The sequence below is a fragment of the Ciona intestinalis genome, chromosome 3 (assembly GCF_000224145.3).
Source record: "Ciona intestinalis chromosome 3, KH, whole genome shotgun sequence".
Lineage (NCBI taxonomy): Eukaryota > Metazoa > Chordata > Ascidiacea > Phlebobranchia > Cionidae > Ciona > Ciona intestinalis.
In genome coordinates, this window is record NC_020168.2 from 3,556,548 (window position 1) to 3,580,789 (window position 24,242).

The 24,242-nt window shown below is 35.1% G+C and overlaps 5 protein-coding genes across 6 annotated transcripts; 4 read left to right on the plus strand and 1 right to left on the minus strand.

Annotated features, from left to right (window-relative positions):
- Positions 1 to 66: 66 nt before the first annotated feature.
- On the minus strand, positions 67 to 7,745 carry LOC100177448 (Bardet-Biedl syndrome 4 protein). The gene is made up of 14 exons (XM_002125694.5): positions 7,575 to 7,745; positions 7,291 to 7,370; positions 6,916 to 6,978; positions 6,422 to 6,534; positions 5,719 to 5,845; positions 5,122 to 5,242; positions 4,727 to 4,857; positions 4,051 to 4,203; positions 3,465 to 3,636; positions 2,944 to 3,013; positions 2,099 to 2,228; positions 1,539 to 1,641; positions 1,374 to 1,476; positions 67 to 944 (listed from the first exon to the last, which is right to left on the minus strand). The coding sequence occupies exons 1-14, from the start codon at positions 7,645 to 7,647 to the stop codon at positions 770 to 772; spliced, it is 1,614 nt and encodes a 537-aa protein (XP_002125730.1). The 5' UTR covers positions 7,648 to 7,745; the 3' UTR covers positions 67 to 769.
- LOC100179799 (xylose isomerase) lies at positions 7,737 to 12,770 on the plus strand. Of its 2 annotated transcripts, none has more exons than XM_002125539.4 (10): positions 7,737 to 8,531; positions 8,799 to 8,948; positions 9,328 to 9,449; positions 9,863 to 10,020; positions 10,395 to 10,600; positions 10,860 to 10,943; positions 11,022 to 11,077; positions 11,426 to 11,602; positions 12,105 to 12,287; positions 12,550 to 12,770. In XM_002125539.4, the coding sequence occupies exons 1-10, from the start codon at positions 8,456 to 8,458 to the stop codon at positions 12,706 to 12,708; spliced, it is 1,371 nt and encodes a 456-aa protein (XP_002125575.1). In that variant the 5' UTR covers positions 7,737 to 8,455; the 3' UTR covers positions 12,709 to 12,770. The 2 variants fall into 2 exon arrangements, with proteins under 2 accessions (XP_002125575.1, XP_026689734.1); XM_026833933.1 differs by having other exon boundaries at positions 8,802 to 8,948.
- A 91-nt stretch (positions 12,771 to 12,861) lies between these two features.
- Positions 12,862 to 15,565, plus strand: LOC113474092 (glutathione synthetase-like). The gene is made up of 5 exons (XM_026833668.1): positions 12,862 to 13,594; positions 13,980 to 14,125; positions 14,806 to 14,881; positions 15,220 to 15,412; positions 15,465 to 15,565. Exons 1-5 carry the CDS (start codon positions 13,469 to 13,471, stop codon positions 15,563 to 15,565), a joined length of 642 nt encoding a protein of 213 aa, XP_026689469.1. The 5' UTR covers positions 12,862 to 13,468.
- LOC100175869 (glutathione synthetase-like) lies at positions 15,525 to 18,455 on the plus strand. The gene is made up of 6 exons (XM_026833934.1): positions 15,525 to 15,668; positions 16,038 to 16,107; positions 16,167 to 16,358; positions 16,696 to 16,777; positions 16,886 to 17,078; positions 18,324 to 18,455. The coding sequence occupies exons 1-6, from the start codon at positions 15,574 to 15,576 to the stop codon at positions 18,445 to 18,447; spliced, it is 756 nt and encodes a 251-aa protein (XP_026689735.1). The 5' UTR covers positions 15,525 to 15,573; the 3' UTR covers positions 18,448 to 18,455.
- Positions 18,456 to 20,721: 2,266 nt separating this feature from the next.
- Positions 20,722 to 24,242, plus strand: LOC113474093 (glutathione synthetase-like; the record flags this gene model as incomplete). The annotated part of the gene is made up of 7 exons (XM_026833669.1): positions 20,722 to 20,847; positions 21,502 to 21,647; positions 22,321 to 22,396; positions 22,712 to 23,157; positions 23,507 to 23,576; positions 23,636 to 23,827; positions 24,222 to 24,242. Coding segments are annotated over exons 1-7 (1,077 nt in total), but the record flags the coding sequence as incomplete, so codon positions are not given.

Genomic DNA, 24,242 nt, shown 5'->3' on the forward strand with positions numbered 1-24,242 from the left:
CTGTTTCTGTCTGTTTTCTAGCATGGCAATAAGAGATAGTGAAGCTTCAAAGGGAATAAATGACAATTGCCTTGTTACATTCAAGCATTCGGCTCAATGACACCATATTTGTATTAAATAGAGTTCAAACTGAAGATGGTAAATCAAAATCTTTAAGAACAGTTTTTTTTAAAAGCTTTCTGTCGTTTGTTTGTTTGTTTAAATGTCAACATTTAACATGCCAGGAGTACATAAATAAATTTACAAGGAGATTTAAAGAAATAGTGGTTGTGCTGCTTGTGTCCAAGCTGGCATTCAAATCTTCACTCAATTGAAAGATTGAATGAAAGAGTGAAGAAAAAACATCAGTGTTTTTTTTTGGGGGGGGGGGGGTTAGTTGCAATTTTAAATTAACCAATTTATGAGTTACTTTAATCACTTTACCAATTTATGAGTTAATTTTTTTTAGGGTGGGGGAAGACGCGACACCTTTAGCACATTATATCCAAACATCCTGATCCTGTTTTAAACAATTAACAACCGTCTATAGGAGTTATGACTTGTGAGGATACAGTTTTATAATTCTTTGAATGTTCTTTGTTTACTACCAAATGGGACGAGAAAATAGAATGAAAAGGTGTCCCATCTTTCCCCACAATACTTTAAATCTTTTTCGGACATACATTATATTCAACATATCTATAGTATAACATAACAATATGACAGTGGAGACCATACCAACTAGAACAAAAAAAAAACAGAAACCGTTATTGCCTTTCAAGCTCCTACTTTACTCTGCCACAGCCTTTCTGGTTGGCTTCCCAGCATATGGATCGTGTGTTGGGGCAGTTGGTAGGCGAGACAATACATCATCATCTGTGTCCGGTTTGGTGATGTCATATTTCGGTGGTTTGATTTCACCAGATGGCCGTGAGCGTAGTGGGGGTAACTTGGACTGAACCACGCTGGAAAGGTTGAATTTATTAGGTTATGAAAAGGCGGGTGCTGTGTTGCGAATGGGGTCTCATTCCAAGACAGAGTTGCACTGGTCGCATGAACCACTTAAAGCTTTCTGGGTGTTGGGGTAAGGGGCCAATGATTTCTGAGTGTTTGGGTAATGGGTTAATTTAGGCCCAAATCCAGAGTTCTTGACAGGGACCCACCCATAATATAAGTTAAAACAAACTAGTGTTGCCGCACATTGGTTAGCAGGCTTGGCTTTAACGGAAAGTTTACGAGTTCGAGGCTCAATGCTGTTATAATGACAAATTGTACTTTTAGTTTAGCATAGTTTTTTTTCTATGTACTTCACTATAATGATTATACAGACTAGTACACCTTGAAAAAATGCATAAGTTTCATAATTTATTTCTCATTTGCTATGAATGTTATACCTGGGTAGTGAACTTGTAGCTGGAGATGGCATGCCATCAATTTCATTTGGTGGAGGTTGGGCGCTTGTTGGGGAAAAGGGGTTAGGAGTGGAGGTCTTGGGTGCTGGGTTAGAGGAATATGATTAAGTTGGTAAAAAATTACAATGTTTTTTAATGTAGATATACCTTTGTCTTTTTGTTTCTTCTTCTTTTCACTTTTTTCTTTCTCTGCGACTATTTTGTCCCCAACGTTTAACGCAGCTGTCAATTTCTTGTTCAGCTCAATTACCTGAAACATTGGAATAGTTGTAGGTTTGAACTTTAACTGGTAGCGATGTATGGGTATGGTAGCCACGCTTTTATTTGACGTTTTACTGAAGTAGTTTTCCCCTTCTCCGATTGAAATAGTTTTTACCCCTTTTTTCAATTTTAATTTTTACAATTGTCTATTTCTAAATATTTTTAACTTTTGTTTGTTGTTTCAATTAATATAATCATTGCCACTGTGTTCGAAGAGACAAACTAAAACTTACATTCATGTAATATATATATACATAAAGTGGCGCAGCCAGGGGGGTTTAGGGGTCGCAACCCCCTTTTAAACCCCCCCAAAAAAATTTTAAAATAATTTTTAAAAAATAGTTACTTTTTTTATTAACCCCCCCCCCTTTTTTTTCTGGCTGTGCCACTGTATACATATATATATATATAATATATATATATATATATATATATTGTATACAAACCTCTTTATTTATATCGGCTTTATCTGTTGGCATGTTTTTCTGCAAAGATGAAAGAAGTTTTGCTGCTTGTTTAGACTTGGATCGATTATGAAGGAAAACACAGTAGTTAAGTACTGTGTGGATGTCAGATCTGTTAAAAAGTTTTTGTCACGTTTTTAAAAGTGATGGACGAGTTTTAGTTGAAATAATTGAAAATGTCTTGAAGCTGGTACTGTAAATCAACCTAGCTAAACACCTTGCTTATTTCTCTTACTCACAACAACATGTAACTCAGTTTAGTTCACCCTTGTATAACATTGACGTAACAGTGTGTATTTTAGCATGGTAGGAAACTTTTTTGAAAATAACACCTGTTTCGTGTATTTCTGTAATTTGTTTCAGTTTTTTTCTAATTTTTGTGTTATTTCTTAATTGTATGACGATATTCTTAACTGTATTGCTGATATATTGACTTTGCTTCTGTAGATTTTCTTTTTTCTCAATTTGATTTTAATTTTTAGAAAATACATCAAGCATGTATGTATGTTTCATTGTTTCATACAGCTCATTTAATCACTTACCAGTTATGCAAAGTATTTCATATTTCAGTAAATCATAAAAGATTCATATACACTTTAAAATCTTTATTATAAGCATCATTTATATTACATATTATTATAAATTTAAAAACATGTTAAAAATTTCCTTGATGCAAAAAAATTGTTAAGATTAGTCTTTAAAATGGTATTTGTTCTATTAATAGTAAGATACCTATTTTTTGGGATATAGAAAAACATGCAGAATCTATAAATATATACATGTTCTCTTCTTTAAAATAAGCAATATGAAAATATAATTACTCCTACCCATTTAGCCTTATTGCTTCCTCATAAGCTTTCTCTGCATTCTCTTCTTGTCCAAGGTTAGTCAAAGCAACTATAAATAATGCAGTATGTAAAATCTAAAATCACTGGTAATATGCTCGTACAAAAAGAGACTTTGAAATTAAATGCACTTTATCTTCGCGTGACCTTTAAACGAGAGTTGTTATAAGAAGGTGTTCTGTTTCACACACTTCATTTCAGCTTACAAGTCGCCAGGTATGTTACATTGTGGATGACTATTTTTTAGGAAGTTTTTCTTTTTGGGGGGCTGATAATTTGGACGACTCATTAGTGACCACTGGGTTGAAGCAACTGACGTTAAGTGTCTTGTCCATGAACACATACGCCCACAATGGTAGCAGCAACAAGTCTTGAACCAATTACCTCTAAGTTAGAGGCAGGCGCGCTAACCAAATGTGCTATGGCGCCAGGTATTATGAAGTGGTGGTGCCATTTCCACAGTAATTTTTCGAGAATAAAAATCTACCCATAGTATAACATACCAGCAAGGAGCATGTACAATGGTCCATGATCCTGTTTCAAACTAATGGCAGTACTACCAAAGTGAAAAGCACTCGCATACTGTTGCATTGTTAGATGTAGCAGACAGAGGTTGTATAGGATCTTCCAATCAAATGGTGAAAGATAGTTCGCTCGCTTTAAACAGCTGATAGCCTGAAGATATACAATAATATAAATTGTGTTACTTCAACAAATCGGGCATTTATACTACATAGTACATATCAAAAGATATTATTTTAATAGGCCAACAACAATATATTTATAAAAAATATTTATACATATTATAAAAAAAAATTTCAATGAGCCTAAGAAAAACAAATGCTTTAAGCTTATGATAATTGGTTCTGATATTTAAGTGCTTCTTTAGGTCTAAAAATCTTTCAAAAAATTCATTTTTTTACTTAATTTTTTTATTTTTTTACTTTAATTTTTCTTTCCAAAAACAATCTTTCGAAAATTTTCCTTTTTAATTAAAGTAATTTGAACAGTAAATAGGAGCTTGCGTAAAAAGTTTGAGAACCTCAAAATTTATTAAAATTCATTTATCGTAATTTTAAGATTACTCACAGCTACGTATTTCTTTTTGCCGAAGAAGCACATCGCAATGTTGTTCCATAATGAGGAACTTTCAGGCACAGCTTGAGCAGCAACCCTGTATTTAGACAAAGCAACGTCAAAATCTCCATGTTTCTGCATCATGGAGCCTGCAGCAAGGATAGCCTGAAACAATCCAATTTAATTTATTAAGATCTTACAGTTAGATAAATAATAAACAGAAACTGTAAATGTGGCTGTACACAGTATCCAGAATTCGTCCGTTTTGTCTGTTTTGTCCGGATTTCGCTGCTGCATGCGGAACTCAGTAATGGGTTCGCACGCCGGATACTGTGTACAGGCTGTACAGTACAGCCACCTTAATTCATTACATGAATGAATAGCACTAATTTGTTTATTAACAAATTTATACAAAAAAATAACTCGTAGCCGTAAGCGAGAACGTGGTCAAACAAAACATCTGTGTTATAAGGATTGTCATTGCCCCGCCATGCAAGAATAGACCACATTTCATTCATTTATTCCCATTGAAGAGCAACACAATTACACAAACGTATAACACAGATGTCTAATTTCATACACTTAATGTTGATTTATAAGTTATTAAAAAAAATTAGGATTTGGAAACCTGTTATCCGTAACAAATAAAAATAAATAGAGAGAAAAGTAAGTTCACTCTTTCTGTTACCTTATAATTTTCTTGGTCAAAAGTCATTGCTTGCCCAAGGAGTTCAAATGCTTTGTGGAAGCTTGATTTGCGCAAGTGTAACAACCCCAACAAAGTTAACAGATCAGTATTTTCCGGAGAGAATTCAACCCCTAGAAAAGTGAAACAAATTAAAAATGCAAAATATGAGCTCAACGCAAATTTTCAATCACATATAAACGAATGTAACTTTTTACCCTCACATGGCGGAAAACAACAGTCATTATAACACGGTTGTTCTGTTTCATACACCCCGCCGTTTCTGCTTTGACACCAAAAACTTCAGGACAATGGCAGTCGTGTTCTTTAACGGTTTCTAACACCTTGTGCCCAATCACAAAATATGACATTAAAAACTTATCTAAAAAAACACTTGCCTTTGCTTAATACATCCATAGCTTTATCATGGTTCCCTGTTTCAAGGTAAAGCTTTGCGAGCATATTGTATGTAACTGTATGTCTGTTAAGTTTCAATGATTCAATAAAGCACTGCTCGGCCTGAAAATTGATGTTTCTTTATTAAAAACAAGGAGAAAAACAAAACAAAACTTTTAAATTTATAACTTAGTTTTGATAAAAAATAGTTGTTATGTATATATATAATATATGTGTGTGTAGTGTGGGAGTGGGGTTGGGACACCTTTAGCACACAATATCCAAATATACAAACAATTAACAACGGTCTATGGAAGACGTGAGGATACTGTTTCATAATTCTTTGAATGTTCTTCGTTTACTATCAAATGGGACGAAAAAAAAAGAACAAAAACGTGTCCCATATTACCCCACCCTACTATATAGCTGTTTTTGCACAACTGAATAACTATATTCCCAGAATTTAAATAAAATATTTCTGAAATATAATATATATATATATATATGTTATAAATATTAAATGGTATATATATAAAGACCTATATATATATACTTCTTATAACAGCCAGTTTTACTGATGAGATAAATACCCTACTAACCTTGTCATAATCTTTTAAGAAGTGGTAACACAATCCAAGGCAATGACATATGTCCCAATCCCTTTCACTTAATTCAGAAGCACGATTGTAGCATTCTATTGCACTTTTATGCTTGCCAAGCAGTATCCTAAAATAATAGGGTTTATAAAAAACTATGACAAAAAAACGCAAAAAAATAGCAATTGTAGTTTGAAAATTTAAGGCACATCAATTCAAGAATGTAATTACTAAGCAGTGAACAGTGATGAGTGAAAATCCCATATTATATGTTTTAATGGCATTTTAAGTGTTGTGTTCTTGGGTTTGTATTAAGACGCCAAATTGTAGAATGAAAACTAAGGCGAGCACACACGTATATAAAGGGCACTAAATTGCGACATAGCGACACTGATTACTACATAACTACACAATTATTAATGAAACACGACACAATTAATAATGAGGCACGCTGACTACGGCACATTGCGCAAGTCACATGGCTAAGGCATGCCAGTGCCTTTCTGTCGCGGGTGTGCTCGGAGGCGTGTCCATAACATTAAGTGATAGTTTAAAGTTGCATAAATACGACTATTGACTTTATATGAAATTGCAATAGATATAGTTTAATGAAAGTTCTACATGGGTGAGGTTGAGGTCCTACACCCTACAGAATGCCTTATAATGGGATCTAAAGTTAAGACCTATATGAAAAACAAGCACTCACAAATTTCTAGCAATCTGTTTCAGATTGTCAGGGTTGGTTGGGTTAAGCAGATGACACGCTTGAAATAATTCCATGGATTGTTGAATCCAACCCTCAGATCTCATTATCATGGCCTGGAAAGTGGATGTATGTTATAACCCATAACTATATATGTATTGACAACAAAATGGTGCAAATATCATTATCATATGTAATGTACAGTTGACAGCATGAGAAAGGGGACGCTCCTTTGGATACACTGATTGTCCAATTTAACCCTGCTTTTGTTATTGTCAAGTGAAGGGAATTGTGGATATGCTTCTGTGGTAAATGGTGATATTAATCTTCTGTGGTGTTTATTGTCATTAGCAACTATTACACTTATAGTTAGTAGTTACTGTTAGAACAGCATTTTACCCCAGGTAATAGACATGTATTATTTATACTCTAACAACTGGTTATTGGTTTTAAACAAGAAAGAAAATGCTTATACTATTGTATAGTTACTACCCTACCTGAATGTACACAGCATATTCACATTGACCATTTGTTTCTTTTAGTTGTTCCTGTATGAGTGTCTGTATAGAAACATAAGTAAGCACACTAATACATTGTTGAATGTCAAAAAAACTATTTGACAAACAAAACTGGTCATAGGCTATATTTAACTTAAAAAGAAGGTCTTAGTAAAAAATCGATTATAAGACTAACACAACAGTAAAACTTTATACGAAAAAGCACAGCAATGTTAACGACACATTTAGGCGAACACGCAGCACAATAATTAATACTGTTGCCAAATGCCAGAAGATTTAGTTTAAGGCAGTGTGAAATAGAAATAAAGTAAACACTATCACATTGAGTTTACAGTAGGGTTCTACACTTAATACCTTGCATGTTTGCCACTCCTTTCTCACATAATGTGTATGAATCAACCAGTTACGGCGTTCCACAGCAGGCAGGGAAGGAGCTAAAAAATGAAAACATTGGTGGCAATTTGACAATAAAAATAACATACCAAGACTTTATTCTGACTTTTGTATAAAACGTTATAGAAAACAGTTATTATGATACCTTTATTACTTATGCACAAAGACCAAATTTAAAATTAAATATGCAATAGGTGGAAAGGTTTGTGCAGCAAATGTGTAAATAAAAAAATGTGCAAAATTACCTTTCTTTCTTCTTGGTTTAGGTTTAACTACAGCTGAAGCAGAAGGCAACGGTATGTCTGCAGTACTGTCCATCTTAAGTGTTTTGTTTGTTCGAGTTTAAAGCTGTTTGTAGCACCACGAGTATGTAACCAACGTACGCTAAAGCATATACTTCATAACGACCAATGTAAATATAAAACAAAATATTCCAAACAACTCAAAGTAATTGGCTAACAGTTTCGCAACACGGCGGCCATTTTTGATCTAAACGTAATAAAAAAATGTCTACAGCAAAAAAAGGTAAAGTGTCAGGAATAATTTATATGCGTTTTTAATTGTTAAGCTTGTTTATTAGATGCAATTGTTTAATCAACAAAAATATCACACAGAATGACAAACTACACTTGTGTAAAAACTACCGGAAACTACAAACGTAATCAGTATCACGAAGCCACGCACTGTTTACACAACCCTTTAATTTGCCAATACCGTACACACAGCTTTTAAAATATAGTACAGCAATAAAAAAGGGTTTCATTCAGTAAAGTTTGAGAACAAGCTGTGAGATGTCGGATATGTAACCAGGTTATCAGTTACCAAAACACGTTGCCTTTCCGCTCTGGTTAAAGATTAATTTACTTCGTGCTATAAGTAGCACAAGGCCTTGTGCACGGTTGCTTATATAAATTGCAGCGCCAGCATAGTGTGTCAGTTTTGCATTAAAATTAGCCTAACATAACATAAAGGTTATTCTTTAAACACGTTAGTTCAATTTTATTAAAACAGTGAAGAGAAGGGAAGTACAAGCAAAACGAATCGATTGGATTCTAACGAAATGTAACCTGTATTTGCAGATTAAGCAAGTGTGCAATAGATAGCTTTTGGTTAAGAAATTATCAATATGTCCTCGTTTGCTCCAGCATCTGGAAAGAGCGATTTGGCGGAAGCTGGAAGCTTATTGACGAAGTATCCGCTGGGTAAGTATACCTTCGTTTTATTGGGGAGTGAATGCAATAATGTTCATATACGCAATATGTATTGAGTATTGTAGTATACTGGAAATGAATATAACACTGTTACTGAACTGTGTTGTATTGCAAGTATAGAATCTCTGGAATAGCGAGTACTTTAAATTTGTATTTGCCGCCGCTTCTGTTAGCGGCATTTGTTTTATGGCCTAATTATTTACCAGCAACACGTCTGCCCCAATACCTATTTATTTCACCAACATTCTACTTCTAAAGAAGTCAAGAAAATCCCGTACAAGCCTGATGCCAAAGTAGACGATGTTTTGTGCTTCCGACATTACAACGAATCAGAAGTCGTCATGGGGAAACCGATGAGCGATTGGCTTCGTTTCTCGGTTTGCTACTGGCACACGTTTAGGGGAACAGGTAGGTTTGGTATTGTTCAAACAATTCTATTATATAGTAGTGTGGTGGAAGACGACACATTTAGCGCATAGTATCCAAATATTTAGTACCAAATGGGACGAGAAAATAATAGAAAGGGTGTCCCATCTTATACTATCTATAAGACTGACCGAAGGACCTATGATTTAGGCGTATACACGTTTACCTATTACCAGGCAGTGGAAACTAATTGGTTTCTTGCTAACAGCTCAGTACCCGGTCTTTTAGAACATGAGACAAAAGTTACACGTTAGCAAAAGATGTTTAAACAATAACACAGTTTTACGCGTTCGACATCTTAAAAACTAGATAGCTCTATATAGTATTTTTTCCCTGCTTAACATTGAGAAACTTTATATAGGGGCAGATCCATTCGGATTCCCTACATTGGTACGACCATGGGATGATGGGACAGACAGCATTGAGAATGCAGAACGACGTATGAGAGTCGCGTTTGATTTCATGTCGAAACTCGGTGTCAAGGTACGATAATGATGTATGTTTAAAAGTAATTTATTTAATACCGCGTGGCAGGGCAACGATCGTAAAATATGCCTTTATTCGGTAAGGATGACACGCAAAATCGTGAAGCGTTTCATATTTAAAAAAAAAACAAAAAAAAATAAACTAACAAACTAAGTTTTGTTTATGCCAGCAATTGCTAGGCTATATGATATTATAATATAGCACACGCTTTACACTATAAGTTGTAAGGATAAGAGCCCACAACCTATACATGGTTTATTACATTATCCAACAAAATCATAGCGTATAGAAGCAATATACACAGAAGTTTTCCAAATGCAAATTTTATAAGAAAATTTGAAGTGTTAAAAACGGTTTGAGATTCTTTGATTTCAACAAACCAAAAAGCTTTTTAATTTATTCAATTACAGTACTGGACCTTCCACGACCGAGATATAGCACCAGAAGGGGTGACTCTTTCTGAAACAAATGCAAATCTTGACCGTTTAGCAGAATTAGCCAGTCAGTTACAAGGCGAGACTGGTATTAAATTGTTGTGGAATACGTGCAATTTATTTGCACATCCTAGGTATAGATTATGTTGACTATTTATACTGTTTTTTTTTATTGGCATTACTAATACTATATTTCAGACTGACTGAAAGTAACTTATTTCTGTTGAGTGTCGGGGCAACGACAATCGGTTTATAACACACATTTTGTTTCATACACCTCGTGCCCGCTTACAAGTTACATTTGTCTGTGATTGTTTTTTTCGGGAATTGTTTTTGGTTATAAAAGTGTGATTAGCCACCATATTTTGTAACTAAACGTTATAATACTGTATTATATGTTACAATTACATTTGCTTTTTTGTTTTTTTGGTTGTAAAAGTGTGATCTTAGCGACCATACAGTATTCTAAACGTTCTAATACTGTATTATGTGTTCACGTACGGTTCAGGTACAGCAACGGTGCAGCAACCAATGCCGACGCACACGTGGTTGCATACGCCGCCGCTCAGGTGAAAAAGTCACTTGAGATCGGCAAGAAGTTGGGTGCCGAAAACTTTGTGTTTTGGGGTGGCAGGGAAGGTTATCATACATTGCTAAACACGAATGTTAGAGAGGAACTTGACAACTTAGCGAACTTCTTTAAAATGGTCGTCGGTGAGTCCCTAGTAAGCTGTACTTAGCATACTAGGTTGAGATAAAATGAATCATTTTTTTGTTCTTTTGTCCCATGTGGTATAATAAACAAAAAAAAACATTTAAAGATTTATTCGACTGTGTCCTCCAGACTCTAAAAGAGCTTTGTTAATTGTTAAAATCACGCGGCTAGAAAATATGGGATGTTATGTTCTAACGTTATCCATTATACACTATATCTCTGTATGTCTGACACCAATTTTAACCTAACGAATTTCAGCTTATAAGAAAAAGATCGGATTTACTGGCCAATTCCTAATTGAACCAAAGCCAAAAGAGCCGTCAAAACACCAATATGATTACGGTAAGCAAATAAAAGACTTGCAACTGTAGCTTACAGTAAACCGATTAATAAACATAAACTTTGTACCTCTTCATGCAGATGCAATGACAGTGATTGCGTTTCTGAAAACCTACGATCTGGACAAAGATTTTAAAGTAAGATAAGTTGGTGAATTTTTGCGAAAGCGAGTTTAATAATATTTTTGTAGTAACTTTATTAAACCATAGTATAACTTTTTTTTTATAATACCAATAACGATATTTCAATAACGAAAAACCAGTCATATACTGTAGTGGGGGAAGATGGGACACCTTTTTACTCTATTTTCTCGTATCATTTGGTAGTAAACAAAGAATATTTTAAAAATTTAAAACCGTAACCTCACGACTTTCAGGGATCTTTTTAAATTGTTTATCGGGATATTTGGATAATATGTGCTAAAGGTGTTCCATTTCCACCCAGCACAGTACTAAACTATATATAATACAATTAATATTTTTTAGTTAAACATCGAGCCGAACCACACCACGCTTGCTGGCCACTGCCATGAACACGACGTTGTCATGGCGTCTGCATACAACATGCTTGGGTCTGTGGATTCGAACACAGGATCCCCTGACCTTGGCTGGGACACGGACCAGTTTCCAATGGACGTAAAGAATGCGACCATGATTATGCAGGCAAGTGTATAGGATGATATAGTTGGGTATAGGGTTATAGATGTGACACCATCAGCACATAATATCCAAGTATCCTGATCGTGTTTTAAACAATTAACAACGGTCCATGCGGGTGGTGAGGATACGGTTTTATAATTCTTCGAATGTTCTTTGTTTAAGACTAAATGAGACAAGAAAATGAAATGAAAAAGTGTCCTATCTTCCCCACCCTATATATAGTATATAACATGTATTTCAACGGTAGCGAAAACATACGTTTGGCTCGCCGCTGCTACCATTGAGGTCGTGTGTGACAACCAAGTTGGAAAACCTTATGAATTGTCTCAATTGTCAGCCATACACATAAAGAAATAATAAATAATAAATATATCACAAAAATAATCGACCACAAATGTTACAAAAACATGGTAACTCGTAAACGGACACGAAATGTGTAAAAGAGAAGTTGTTGTTGTTATAACAACAACTCATTATGCTTGACTCGTTATTGTTGTTTCTACAGACAGTGTTAGAGCAAGGTGGTCTCGCTCCCGGTGGTTTAAACTTTGATTGCAAAGTGAGACGCGAATCAACCGATGTTATCGACATGATGATCGCCCATGTTGGAGCAATGGACTGCTTTGCCAAAGCTTTAAAGATAGCTGCCAAAATACGTGAAGACGGGGTGCTTGGGAAGATGAAAAAGGTTAACTGATAAAATAAGTTACTTTTTTGTAACTTTTATAGAAAAAGAAGCTACATTTGTTATTCGTATAATATCCAATTATCCTGATCGTGTTTTAAACAATTGACAACGGTCTATGTGAGTCGTGAGAATACGGTTGCACCTTTGAATGTTCTTTGTTTACTACCAAATGGGACAAGAAAATAAATTGAAAAGGTGTCCTATCTTCCCCATCCTACTATATGAATTAAACAATAGGCGAGTCAACTTTTTACAATTCTAGGAAAGGTACGCGAGCTTTGGCAGCGGACTTGGATTGAAAATCAAAACAGGAACTGCAACACTGGAGGAATGTGACAGCTTTATTCAAGAAAATGGGGAGCCAGCCAAGTTGTCTGGAAAGCAAGAAATGTTTGAAGCAGTTTTAAACCGATATTTTTAGACCGTGTTTAAGGCTTTATCTGTAATATGTGTATATTAATAAAAACATCCGGATATCATGAATTTGCTAATATATACCCCTATGCAGTCGCATACGATTTTCAATTAGAAACTTCGTGCGAAATACGTGACATTATCAGGTTAGACAACATTTATCTTATATTAGACAACATTTATTTTATATTATTAAATACCCGAAACGGAAGTTACACATGTTATATACACATGTTGACCTACCTACCTTACGTTAACTGTGTTGTGACGCCTACCTGAAGCAGTTCAAGTAAAACATGGACGAAATCTCTTGGGGCGTCGTCATGCCACTTATTTATTATAGTGATATACTACCTACTATAATAGAGATGTGATGTTATGTAGGCTAATGTGCTATCAAATGTTACGTGGTAAATGGTCGCGAACGTGTGGCTAATATCATTAGGAATAATTGGCAACTGATGTGTTTATAAAGAGGCCTGTCGTAATCTACTCATTTAAACTTCTCTTTAAAGATAAAACCTATTCATTTAGATAACCGATGTAGTGTAAACACTAAACAGCTATATGGTTTACATGCAGTTTTAATAGGAGTGTGATTACATGCACTCTAACCAATTAGCTTTTTTCGAACGTATGATATATGGCTTCTTCTAAGAAGAACATACAAGATCCATTAGAGCACAAGTGTATATATACGAACCAGGTGCTGTCGATAAGGTTGATTATTATAGAGTTATAACTCTGTAGAAAGTTGTTGAGTTGTTATGAAATCCTTTGCTACCCAATTGGCCAAGAACGCTTCAGTTCAAGGTTTAGCGGATGATGCTATTGACTTTGCACAAGCATCTGGTGTTGTACTAAGAACAATGCGGAATGGAGAAGTATTGAAGGTGAATTGATATAGTGGGATGGGGAATTTACATTTTTTCATTAATTTATTGACCTATTTGGTGGCAAACAAAGAACATTCAAAGACTTATATAACCTGAATCACCATGACTCCCAAATGGCGTTGTTAATTGTTTAAAACACAATCAGGATATTATGGACTAAGGGTGTCCCATCTTATCCACTATATATACTAAGCTCAGTTATTTAAGTATTTTTAAAAAATCTCCCCCTTTTTAGAATGCCAAAAAAGTTTTTTTTTTGAAGAACGTGAATTATATATTGGTTTTGGGTAAGATGGTTTAATGGTTTCCTTTTCTTCATCGCCCAATTTGGCAGTTATAACAATGATTATTTACAGAAATATAATGATATCTTATCATGCAGACTTCCACCCATGCCCCATTTACTCTGTTCCCATCGTTGTTCCCTACAAGTGCATATCATCTGACCAGGAGTATTCAGAACGATATACATTTATTGTATCACAAAGTCAGTCGGGACATGGAATTTCTAGGCGAGGTTCTAAAAAGGTGACTATTACTGTTATAGGGTGGGGAAGATGGGACACCTTTTTATTCTGTTTTCTTTTCCCATTTGTTAGTGAACAAAGAAGATTCAAAAAAAATATAAAACCATATCCTCACGACTCCCGTAGACCCATTCTAATTGTTCAAAACACGATCAGGATATTTGGATATTATGTGCTAAAGGTGCCCCGTCTTCTCCACCTTACTATATTTAGGGGTTTCCAAAATTTCTGGACGCAGTATAGGATTTTCCACACTCGTTTATGAAAATTTTTCATGTTAAATAACACATTTTAAAACATGCTGTGCATTTTCTGGGTCTACGCAAATTGCCCTGAAAAATCCTAACATATAGTGGTGAGGGGAGAGATAAGACACATTTTCATTATATTTTCTAATCCTATTTGAGTATTTGGTAGTTAACAAATGACATTTATAGAATTATAAAAACGTATCCTTACGACTCCAATTGGCCTGCTGGTAATTGATTAAAAGACAATTAGGACGTTTGAACATTATGTGCTCAAAAGGTGTCTCATCCCCCCACACTGCTATATATAAAGGAACGAATGACGGGTCGTTTATGAGGTGTGTTGATATTTTAATTTAAACTATTTTGACATTAGATATATATCTGATAAGGTTAGAAACTAATGTCAAAATAATTGTTCGTATATTCACAGTACAATTGCTGCTGATGATTTTGTGAGCAATCTTTTCGATATTGCGAAGCTAGCTCGGGCGAGCAATGCGACACAGGTGAGTTCATTTATTGCTTCTTATTGGTATGAGCAAGAAAATTATGAAGAAATAAAACTTTCATTTTGTAACTAATTCCCCTCTTTTCTTTGATTTTTAACTGGCGCCTTTTTTGCACCATTTTTATCGAAGCGTTCTCTTCGTTTTTAATCTAATATCGATCTTCGCTATCGCTTTTAAAGAGGTAAAATTAAAAGTAAACGTGTTATGTTAAATGAATTTATGATGAAACTAGTTTATTCTTGTGACAACGACTGCTGTTATACCATGACCCTAATATATCAATATTTAAATAGTAAACGCTTATTCGGGTTAATTATAGATTTCTGCTTCTACAGAAAGTTGAAATTGGTGCATACCGTTCCGATTACATGATACAACAAAGCTATTCGAAAAATGCGTCAAACGCAGAGCTATCTACTTTACCAAAACAAATTGAAATAAATACAATGTCAGTTGCTTCGTGGGGGCTTTCTACGCATAGAATGACAAGCCTTCACAAATACAATCTAAGAAATGCAGGCATATCATGTGATGACAAGTTAAACATGCCTGAAAATGATGCCTTGGATGGTATAGCAAGGGTTATGGTGGAAGGATGGAAAAAATACGGAAATCCAAAAGCAATGTTTGTGTTTATGGTTTTTCAACACGAATGGAATATATATGACCAACGTGCAATAGAATATGCCATGTATGAATACGATCCTGCTGTTAAAGTTAGAAGAAAAGTATTTGATGATTGTATATCAACAACTCGAACTGATCGAGATGGAAAACTTTTCATGTAAGTTTACCCTTGAATAACAGGGCAGTAGTGTTATCAAGTACTTGACTACTTATTATAGATGGTTAACAGGTATATATGCAGTTGCGAAGTCACATAGCGCTGCAACAATACGTTGTTTGGCATTGTATAGTTTATCGTATGTTATATAGTAGGTGGGGGGAAGTTGGGACACCTTTTTGTTTTATTTTCTCGTCTTAATTGACAGTAAACGACGGACATTCAAAAAATTATAAAACTGTATCCTCACGAATCCCATGGTATATAGACGTTGTTAATTGACTAAAACACGGTCAGGCTATTTAGATATTATGCACTAAAGGTGATCCGTCTACTAAATTACACCATAAACCCACTGCTATATTACAGAGACGAGGAAGAAGTGGCGGTGGTGTATTTCAGAACTGGATACAGTCCTCGCCACTTTCCAACACCATTGGTAATGGAGGTAAATTTAAATTTAAACCATTGTTTTTAATATACGGTGTTTTCTCTTAGCATTGGGAAGCAAGAAAGACCATCGAAATGAGTTTAGCTATAAAATCGCCCAGCGCCGCTCACCAGTTAGTAGGTTGTAAGAAACTGCAAGAGGTTTTGGCAAGACCGGGAGTTTTGGAAAAGTTTCTTAAAGACAAGGGAACGATTGAAAAACTTCGCTCCACATTTGCAGAGATGCATTCTCTTGATATGGTATGTTAGTTACGTGGATTATGGCAAGATGTTATTATAATATTTATCATCTTATTTAGTGGTATACAAAAAATACAGAATTATATAACCGTACACAAAAAAAGGAAAAACTCCAAAGAAATAATCACCCACAAAGTAACACACGCATGGTACCTCGTAAGCTGGCACAATGTGCATGAACACCCGTGTTATAACGACTGTCGTTTTCCGGCCACGCGAGGATAAAGTAAGTTGCATTCATATATCCTCACGACTCCAAAAACGACGCTGCATATTACTATATTTGAAAATTGTTTATGTTTTTTACATAGTTATTGAATACTGGTTTGCTTAATAGAATGATGCTGGAGATACGGCAGTGAAGCTTGCTATGGAGAGACCACGTGATTTTGTCCTCAAGCCACAACGAGAAGGTGGAGGTAATGCAACTATTATTTTTCATCACCAACTTGTCCATAAATTATGTTTTAGTTGAAAACTTTTATACGTATACGATAATCAGTATCTTCTACTGCTATTTTACATAGGAAACAATCTTTATGATTCTGAAATGGTTGACCGGCTTACTGAGATAGGAGGGGACGAAAGGAGATGCGCTTACATTCTTATGGAGAAAATCCGACCGCCTGTTCAGGAATTTAACTATTTTGTTCACAACTACACTTGCTCGGCTGTATCAAACACTGTTAGTGAATTCGGTATCTACAGCGTCTTTTTAACGTAAGTAAATCATTCTAACTGTTCTTAATACTGTCTGGCAAGATGGGACACCTTTAGTACATGATATCCAAATATACAGATCGTGTTTTAAAAAATTAACAACGGTCTATGAGAGTCGCGAAGATAATGCTTTTTTGATTTTATATAGTAGGGTGGGGGAAGATGGGACACCTTTAGCACATAATACCCATGCAGATATTCTGATCGTGTTTTGAACAATAAACAACGGTCTATGAGAGTCATGAGAACATAGTTTCATATTTCTTTGAAAGTTCTTTGTTTACTACTAAATGGGACGAGAAAATAGAGTTTAAAAAAGTCCCATCTTCCCCCATACTACTGTATTTCTTTGAATGTTTTTTGTTTACTACAAAATGGGACGAGAAAATAGAATGAAAAATTGTCCCATTTTACCTTACCCTATATAACAGTGCTGAATTCCATGAATCTGGCTCTGATCTGGTGCTCATAAAGATAAACGATTCTAGTAACGAAATAACAGTTATTATCATCACGGCCTACTAGAGATATCTGTAGTAGGTCGTGTTACCATGTCATATATGACGAAACTGTTTGCGGCTATTTAACATGATACCATCATTGGAATTTTAAAATTTATACATCTAAAATTTAGGACTAATTGATGAACACGTTAAACTTAAAGCGGATCTGTAAAGCTGATTGCAAACGAAACGTACATACTAAACTTAAAGTCAATGCAACTGCAACTAAAACGTCGTAGGAAAGCAAGGAAGTAAGCCAAACCCGAGTTATGGGGGCGGCGCTGGTTGGTTTAAACGGCACATAAACTTAAACGCATGTACCATACACGCTTCATTGAACTTGACTACGATTTCAGTAAAGCAAATGCGGGCGAAGTAGGTTAGAATAGAATATATAATAGAAACATAATTACGTATAGTAGGGTGCGGAGAGAGGCTATACACCTTTTCACTCCATTTTCTCGTCTCATTTTATAGTAAACAAAGAACAGTCGATGAATTATAAAACCATATCCTCACAACTCCCATAGATCGTTGTTAATTGTTTAAAAGACGATTAGGATATTTAGACATTATGTGCTAAAGGTGTCCCATCGACCCATCCTCCCCTGTCCTACTATATCTTGTGATTACAAACACATAACCCGTATCCTTTGGACTAAAGGTGGATTCGCTATAGAGCCCAGGTGTATATATTAATTTTAGGGCAACAAGAGTTCTGACGCAAACAATTGTTTTACAGGGACGGTAGTAATGTTACTGAGAGCCGAGCTGTTGGTCACTTACTACGTTCCAAATCTGTGACACAGAACGAAGGCGGTATCTCTGTTGGCATTGCCGCGCTTGACTCGCCATTTTTGAACTAACACTGATATTCGTGATATAGTGAATCTTATATAGTACAGCGTAGTATAGTGGGGTTAAGATAAGACACCTTTAGCACATAATATCCAAATAGCCTGATCGTGTTTTTAAATAATTAACAATGGTCTATGAGAGTCTCGAATACACGGTTTTATAGTTCTTTGAATATTTTTTGTTTACTACCAAATGGAACGAAAAAATAGGATAAAAATGTGTCCCATCTTCCCCCAGCCTGCGATATCTTAACATTCGATTAACGTGTTTCTTAGAACCAGCAACAATTAGGGATGCACATTACAGAATAATTAGGTATTCTAGGATATCCTAGAATACTTTATTTCGAATCTAGAATTCCGAATCTAGAATTTCGAATCTTCTTGTATTTATAGGAAAAAATAATTTTACCCACATAAGTCAGTTTATTGACTCTTTCATAGCAGCCTTGTTGGATCATGAGCTGTAAAATTATCAAAAATTGTACTATTGGGTAGTTTTTGCGTCATAAAACGTATAACAGGCTATGAAAAGACGTTGTAAAACGTTTACTCTTGAAAGTCCCACAAACACAAAAATATTTTCTTTTAATTATTAAATTTCAAAAATTGTTAAAACAGTGTATAAGATGACGTGTAATGACGTCATTAAACAGAATACCGAATCCCTTAATTAGATTCGAATACAAAAGGATTCGAATCTCATAGATTCGAAATTCTGTAATGTGCATCCCTAGCAACAATTATTTCATTACAAACTTACAATTTATTATATTTACATCATATCTTGTATAAACTTCGATATAAATAATTGTTGAACTAAAGAACAGTTACACAATGGTCCTGAATGCGATTACACAGTGAATTTAAGTAGTTTATGCACGAAATAGTCAGTAAGCACTCTAATAGATGGCTGAGTTTATAGTAAGGTTCTACACTTTAATACCTTGGATGTTTGCCACTCTTTCCTTACATATAGTGCGTATGAATCAACCAATTACCGCGTTCCACAGCAGGCAAGGAAAGAGCTGAAAAATGAAAACATTGGTGGCAAGTTGATTAATAAAGTAACATACCAAGATTTTTTCCGACTTTTTTATAAAACGTTATGGAAAAATGAGTGAAAATTCAAAAATAACAAACGAAACCACGTTTTATATGGACTGTTAAAGAAATATGTATGCAATTATTATATTACCTGCAAATGAAAAAAAAATACAAATGAAAAAAAAATGTGAAAAATACTTTTCTTTCAGAAGGCAACGGTATGTCTGCAGAAATGTCCATCTTAAGTTTTTAATTTTTCCAATTTAATACTATTTGAAGCACCGCGAATATGTAACCAATGTACGCTAATTAAAGCATATACTTCATAACGACCAATGTAAATATGGAAACAAAATATTCCAAACAACTCAGAGTAATTTGTTAACAGTGTAGCGATTAAGTGTGTTTCGAGCACAGATATATATATAGTTTTTTTTCGAGCACAGATATATATATAGTTTTCCAAATTAACTTAATGCATAAAGATCGAATATTAAACAGCCGTGTTGCGTAACTATATTACATCAGGCGTAACTGTGTTTATGATTGAGCGACACATCCTGCGTGTTTCCTATCCATATAAGTAAATGATATGACAGCCTGCAATTCTTTGGTGTAAATTATCTCTTCCGTGTTTTGTGTTCGCGCACAAGTTTCATGCTATAAAAGCCCTCCTATTTTCTATGTTGGGAGGGCAGTAGGGGCTCTCTTGCTCTCTTGCTGTCCTCACGTTTGTCCCTAGCCTGATGCCGCTCGTTTGTTCGTCTAAAAAACTGAGTTGTCGACCTAGCGTTGGAGTCGAGCCCGTATATAAACATGTTTGTATAAACATGTTTATATACGGACTCTGCATGTTTATATACGGACTCTGCATGTTTATATACGGACTCTGGTGTAAAAACGGACCGGAAACTTACAAGCGTCATACGGATCACGAAGCTACGCACTGCTTACACAACCCTTTAATTTACCAATATCGTATACACACAGTATTTAAAAAGTTGTACAGCCTTTAAAATTGGCTTCATTCAGTAAAGTTTAGAAACAGGCTTGTTTAGTGTGTTATATCAAAAGCTGTGAGATGTCGGATATGAAACCAGGTTATCAGTTACCAAAACACGTTGCCTTTCCGCTATGGCTAACGGTTAATTTACTTCGTGCTATAAGAAAGTTGGTTATTATAGAGGTCTATATATATCCTCTGTAGAAAGGTATATAGAGATCGCCTTTTTAAATATGAAATCCTTTGCTACCCAATTGGCCAAGAACGCTTCAGTTCAAGGTTTAGCGGATGATGCTATTGACTTTGCACAAGCATCTGGTGTTGTACAACGAACAATGAGAAACGGAGAAATATTGAAGGTGAATCATATATAGTAGAATGGGGAAAAGGGACACCTTTTCATTCTATTTTCTCTTCCCATTTGGTAGTAATAAAGAACATTCAAAGACCTAATAACTGTATCCACACGACTTCCATGTGGACCGTTGTTAATTGTTTAAAACAGGATCAAGATATTTGGATATTATGTGCTAAAGATGTCCCATCTTACCCCACAGTACTATATGCTAAGCTCAGTTATGTGAGTATTTTTCGAAAATCTCCCCTTTTTTTGGAATGTGAAAAAAAGGTTTTTATTTTTATTTTTGAAGAAAACGTGAAATAGTGGTTTTGGGTAAGATGGTTTATTGGTTTCCTTTCTCTCCATCGCTCAATTTAGTAGTTATAGCAATGATTATTTACAGTAATATATAACGATATCCTCACGACTTGGGCGTTGTTGGCTGTTTAAACACGATTTGGGATAATATGTGCCAGCAGTACTCATGTTACCCGCAGTACTAATGTACACAAACGGTTGCATATCACAACTGTATTTAAAAACTTTAGGCAAGCTATTTTGCGTACCAAAGTTTCGACAACCGATTCAGGTCGCGTTTAAACGGATAATAAAGCCCTCCATGATTTTAATTTCTGAATTATGTGTTGTTAGAATAGAGCTATATTACATGCAGACTTCCACCCATGCCCCATTTACTCTGTATCCATCGTTGTTCCCTGCAAGTGCATATCATCTGACCAGGAGTATTCAGAACGATATACATTTATTGTATCACAAAGTCAGTCGGGACATGGAATTTCTAGGCGAGGTTCTAAAAAGGTGACTAACTACTGTTATACAGTTGAGTGGGACAAATAGGACACCTTTTCATATTATTCTCCCGTCCCATTTGGTAGTAAACAAAGAACATTCAAAGAATTACAAAACTGTATCCTCATGACTCCCATAGACCGTTGTTAATTGTTTAAAACACGATCAGGATATTTGGATATTATGTGCTCCGTCTTCCCCTACCTTACTATATATAATTAGGGGTTTCCAAATTTTTAGGACACAATATAGGAGTTTCTACACATGTTTACACGATTTAAAACTATTTGTGTTATACTACACATTTCAAAACTTGCTGTGCGTTTTCTCAACATGTGGTTCTACGCAAATTAACCTGAGAAACCCAAATGTATAAGTAGGGTGGGGTAAGATGAGACGCATTTTTTGTCTTTTTTGGTAGCAAACAAAGAACATTCAAAAAATTATAAAAGCGTATCTTTACGACTCCCATTGGCCCTTTTCTTTGTTAATTGTTTAAAAAAAGAATCAGGACATTTGAACATTATATGTGCTAAAGGTGTTCCACCCCCTACCCTGCTGTATAAAGGAACGGTTGACGGATCGTTTACACGGTTTGCTAACGTTTTAAATTATTTTGACATTGAATATATATCAGATAAGTTTAGAAACCAATGTTAAAAAGTTGTTCGTATATTCACAGTACAATTGCTGCCGATGATTTTGTGAGCAATCTTTTCGAAATTGCTAAGCTGGCTCAGGCGAGTAATTCGACACAGGTGCGTTTCATATGGGTATAAGCGCGAAAATTATGCCTGTTGTTTTGTTACTAAATTCCTCCCTTTCTTTGATTTTTAACTGGCGCTCTTTTTCCACACCTTTTTATCCATAGTAGGCTATTCTCTTCGTTTTTAATATAATTCGATTCTCCCTATCGCTTTCGAAGAGGTAAAATGAAATGTAAACATGTTGTGTTTAAGTGAATTCATAAATGTAACTAAGTTATTTTTGTGTGACGGGACAACAGAAGTTGTTACACCATGGGCGCCCTGCTGTATCACACATATACCAATTCTTGCTTACTGCTTCTACAGAAAGTTGAAATTGGTGCATACCGTTCCGATTACATGATACAACAAAGCTATTCGAAAAATGCGTCAAACGCGAAGCTATCTACTTTACCAAAACAAATTGAAATAAATACAATGTCAGCTGCTTTGTGGGGGCTTTTTACGCATAGGATGACAAGCCTTCACAAATACAATCTAAGAAATGCAGGCATATCATGTGACAAACTAAACATGCCTGAAAATGGTGCCTTGGATGGTATAGCAAGGGTTATGGTGGAAGGATGGAAAAAATACGGAAATCCAAAAGCAATGTTTGTGTTTATGGTTTTCCAAGACGAAATGAATATATATGACCAACGTGCAATAGAATATGCCATGTATGAATACGATCCTGCTGTTAGAGTACAAAGGAAAGTATTTGATGATTGTATATCAACAACAAGAACTGATCAAGATGGAAAACTTTTCATGTAAGTTTACCCTGTATACGCATGATAACAGGGCAACAGTTTTATCAAATACTTAACTACTTATTATAGGCGGTTAATATAGTAGAGTGGGGGAAGATGGGACACCTTTAACACATAATATCCAAATATCCTGATCGTGTTTAAATAATTAATAACGGTCTATGGAAGTCGTTAGGATACGGTTTTATAATTCTTTAAATGTTCTTTATTACTACCAAATGGGACGAGAAAATAGAGTTAAAATGTGTCCCATCTTCCCCCACCCTACTGTTTATATAATTGCGAAATCACATAGCGCTACAACCATGTTGTTTTGGCATTGTACAGTTTATCATATTTTATATTACAGAGACGAGGAAGAGGTCGCGGTGGTGTATTTCAGAACTGGATACAGTCCTCGCCACTTTCCAACACCAATGGTAATGGAGGTAAATTTAAATTTAAACCATTGTTTTTAATATACGGTGTTTTCTCTTAGCATTGGGAAGCAAGAAAGACCATCGAAATGAGTTTAGCTATAAAATCGCCCAGCGCTGCTCACCAGTTAGTAGGTTGTAAGAAACTGCAAGAGGTTTTAGCGAGGCCGGGAGTTTTGGAACGATTTCTTGAAGACAAAGGAACGATTGAAAAACTTCGCTCCACATTTGCAGAGATGCATTCTCTTGATATGGTATGTTATGTTAGTTTTGTGGTAAAGTAGATTATGTTTTTGTTCCATTTATCGTCTCATCTGGTGGTATATAGTAGGGTGGGGGAAGATGGGACACCTTTAGTACATATTATCCAAATATCCTGATCGTGTTTTAAACAATTAACAATTAACTGTCTATGGGAGTCGGGAGGATACGGTTTTATAATTCTTTGATTGTTCTTTGTTTACTACCAAATCAAACGAGAAAACAAAATGAAAAGGTGTCCCATTCTCTCCCACGCTAATATATAACCAAAAATTTCAGAATTATGTAACCGTATTCTCACGACCCTGAAAGTGACGTCGCATATTTCTATATTTAAAAATTGTTTATCTTTTCCACGTAATTATTGAATACGGATTTGCTTAATAGAATGATGCTGGAGATACGGCA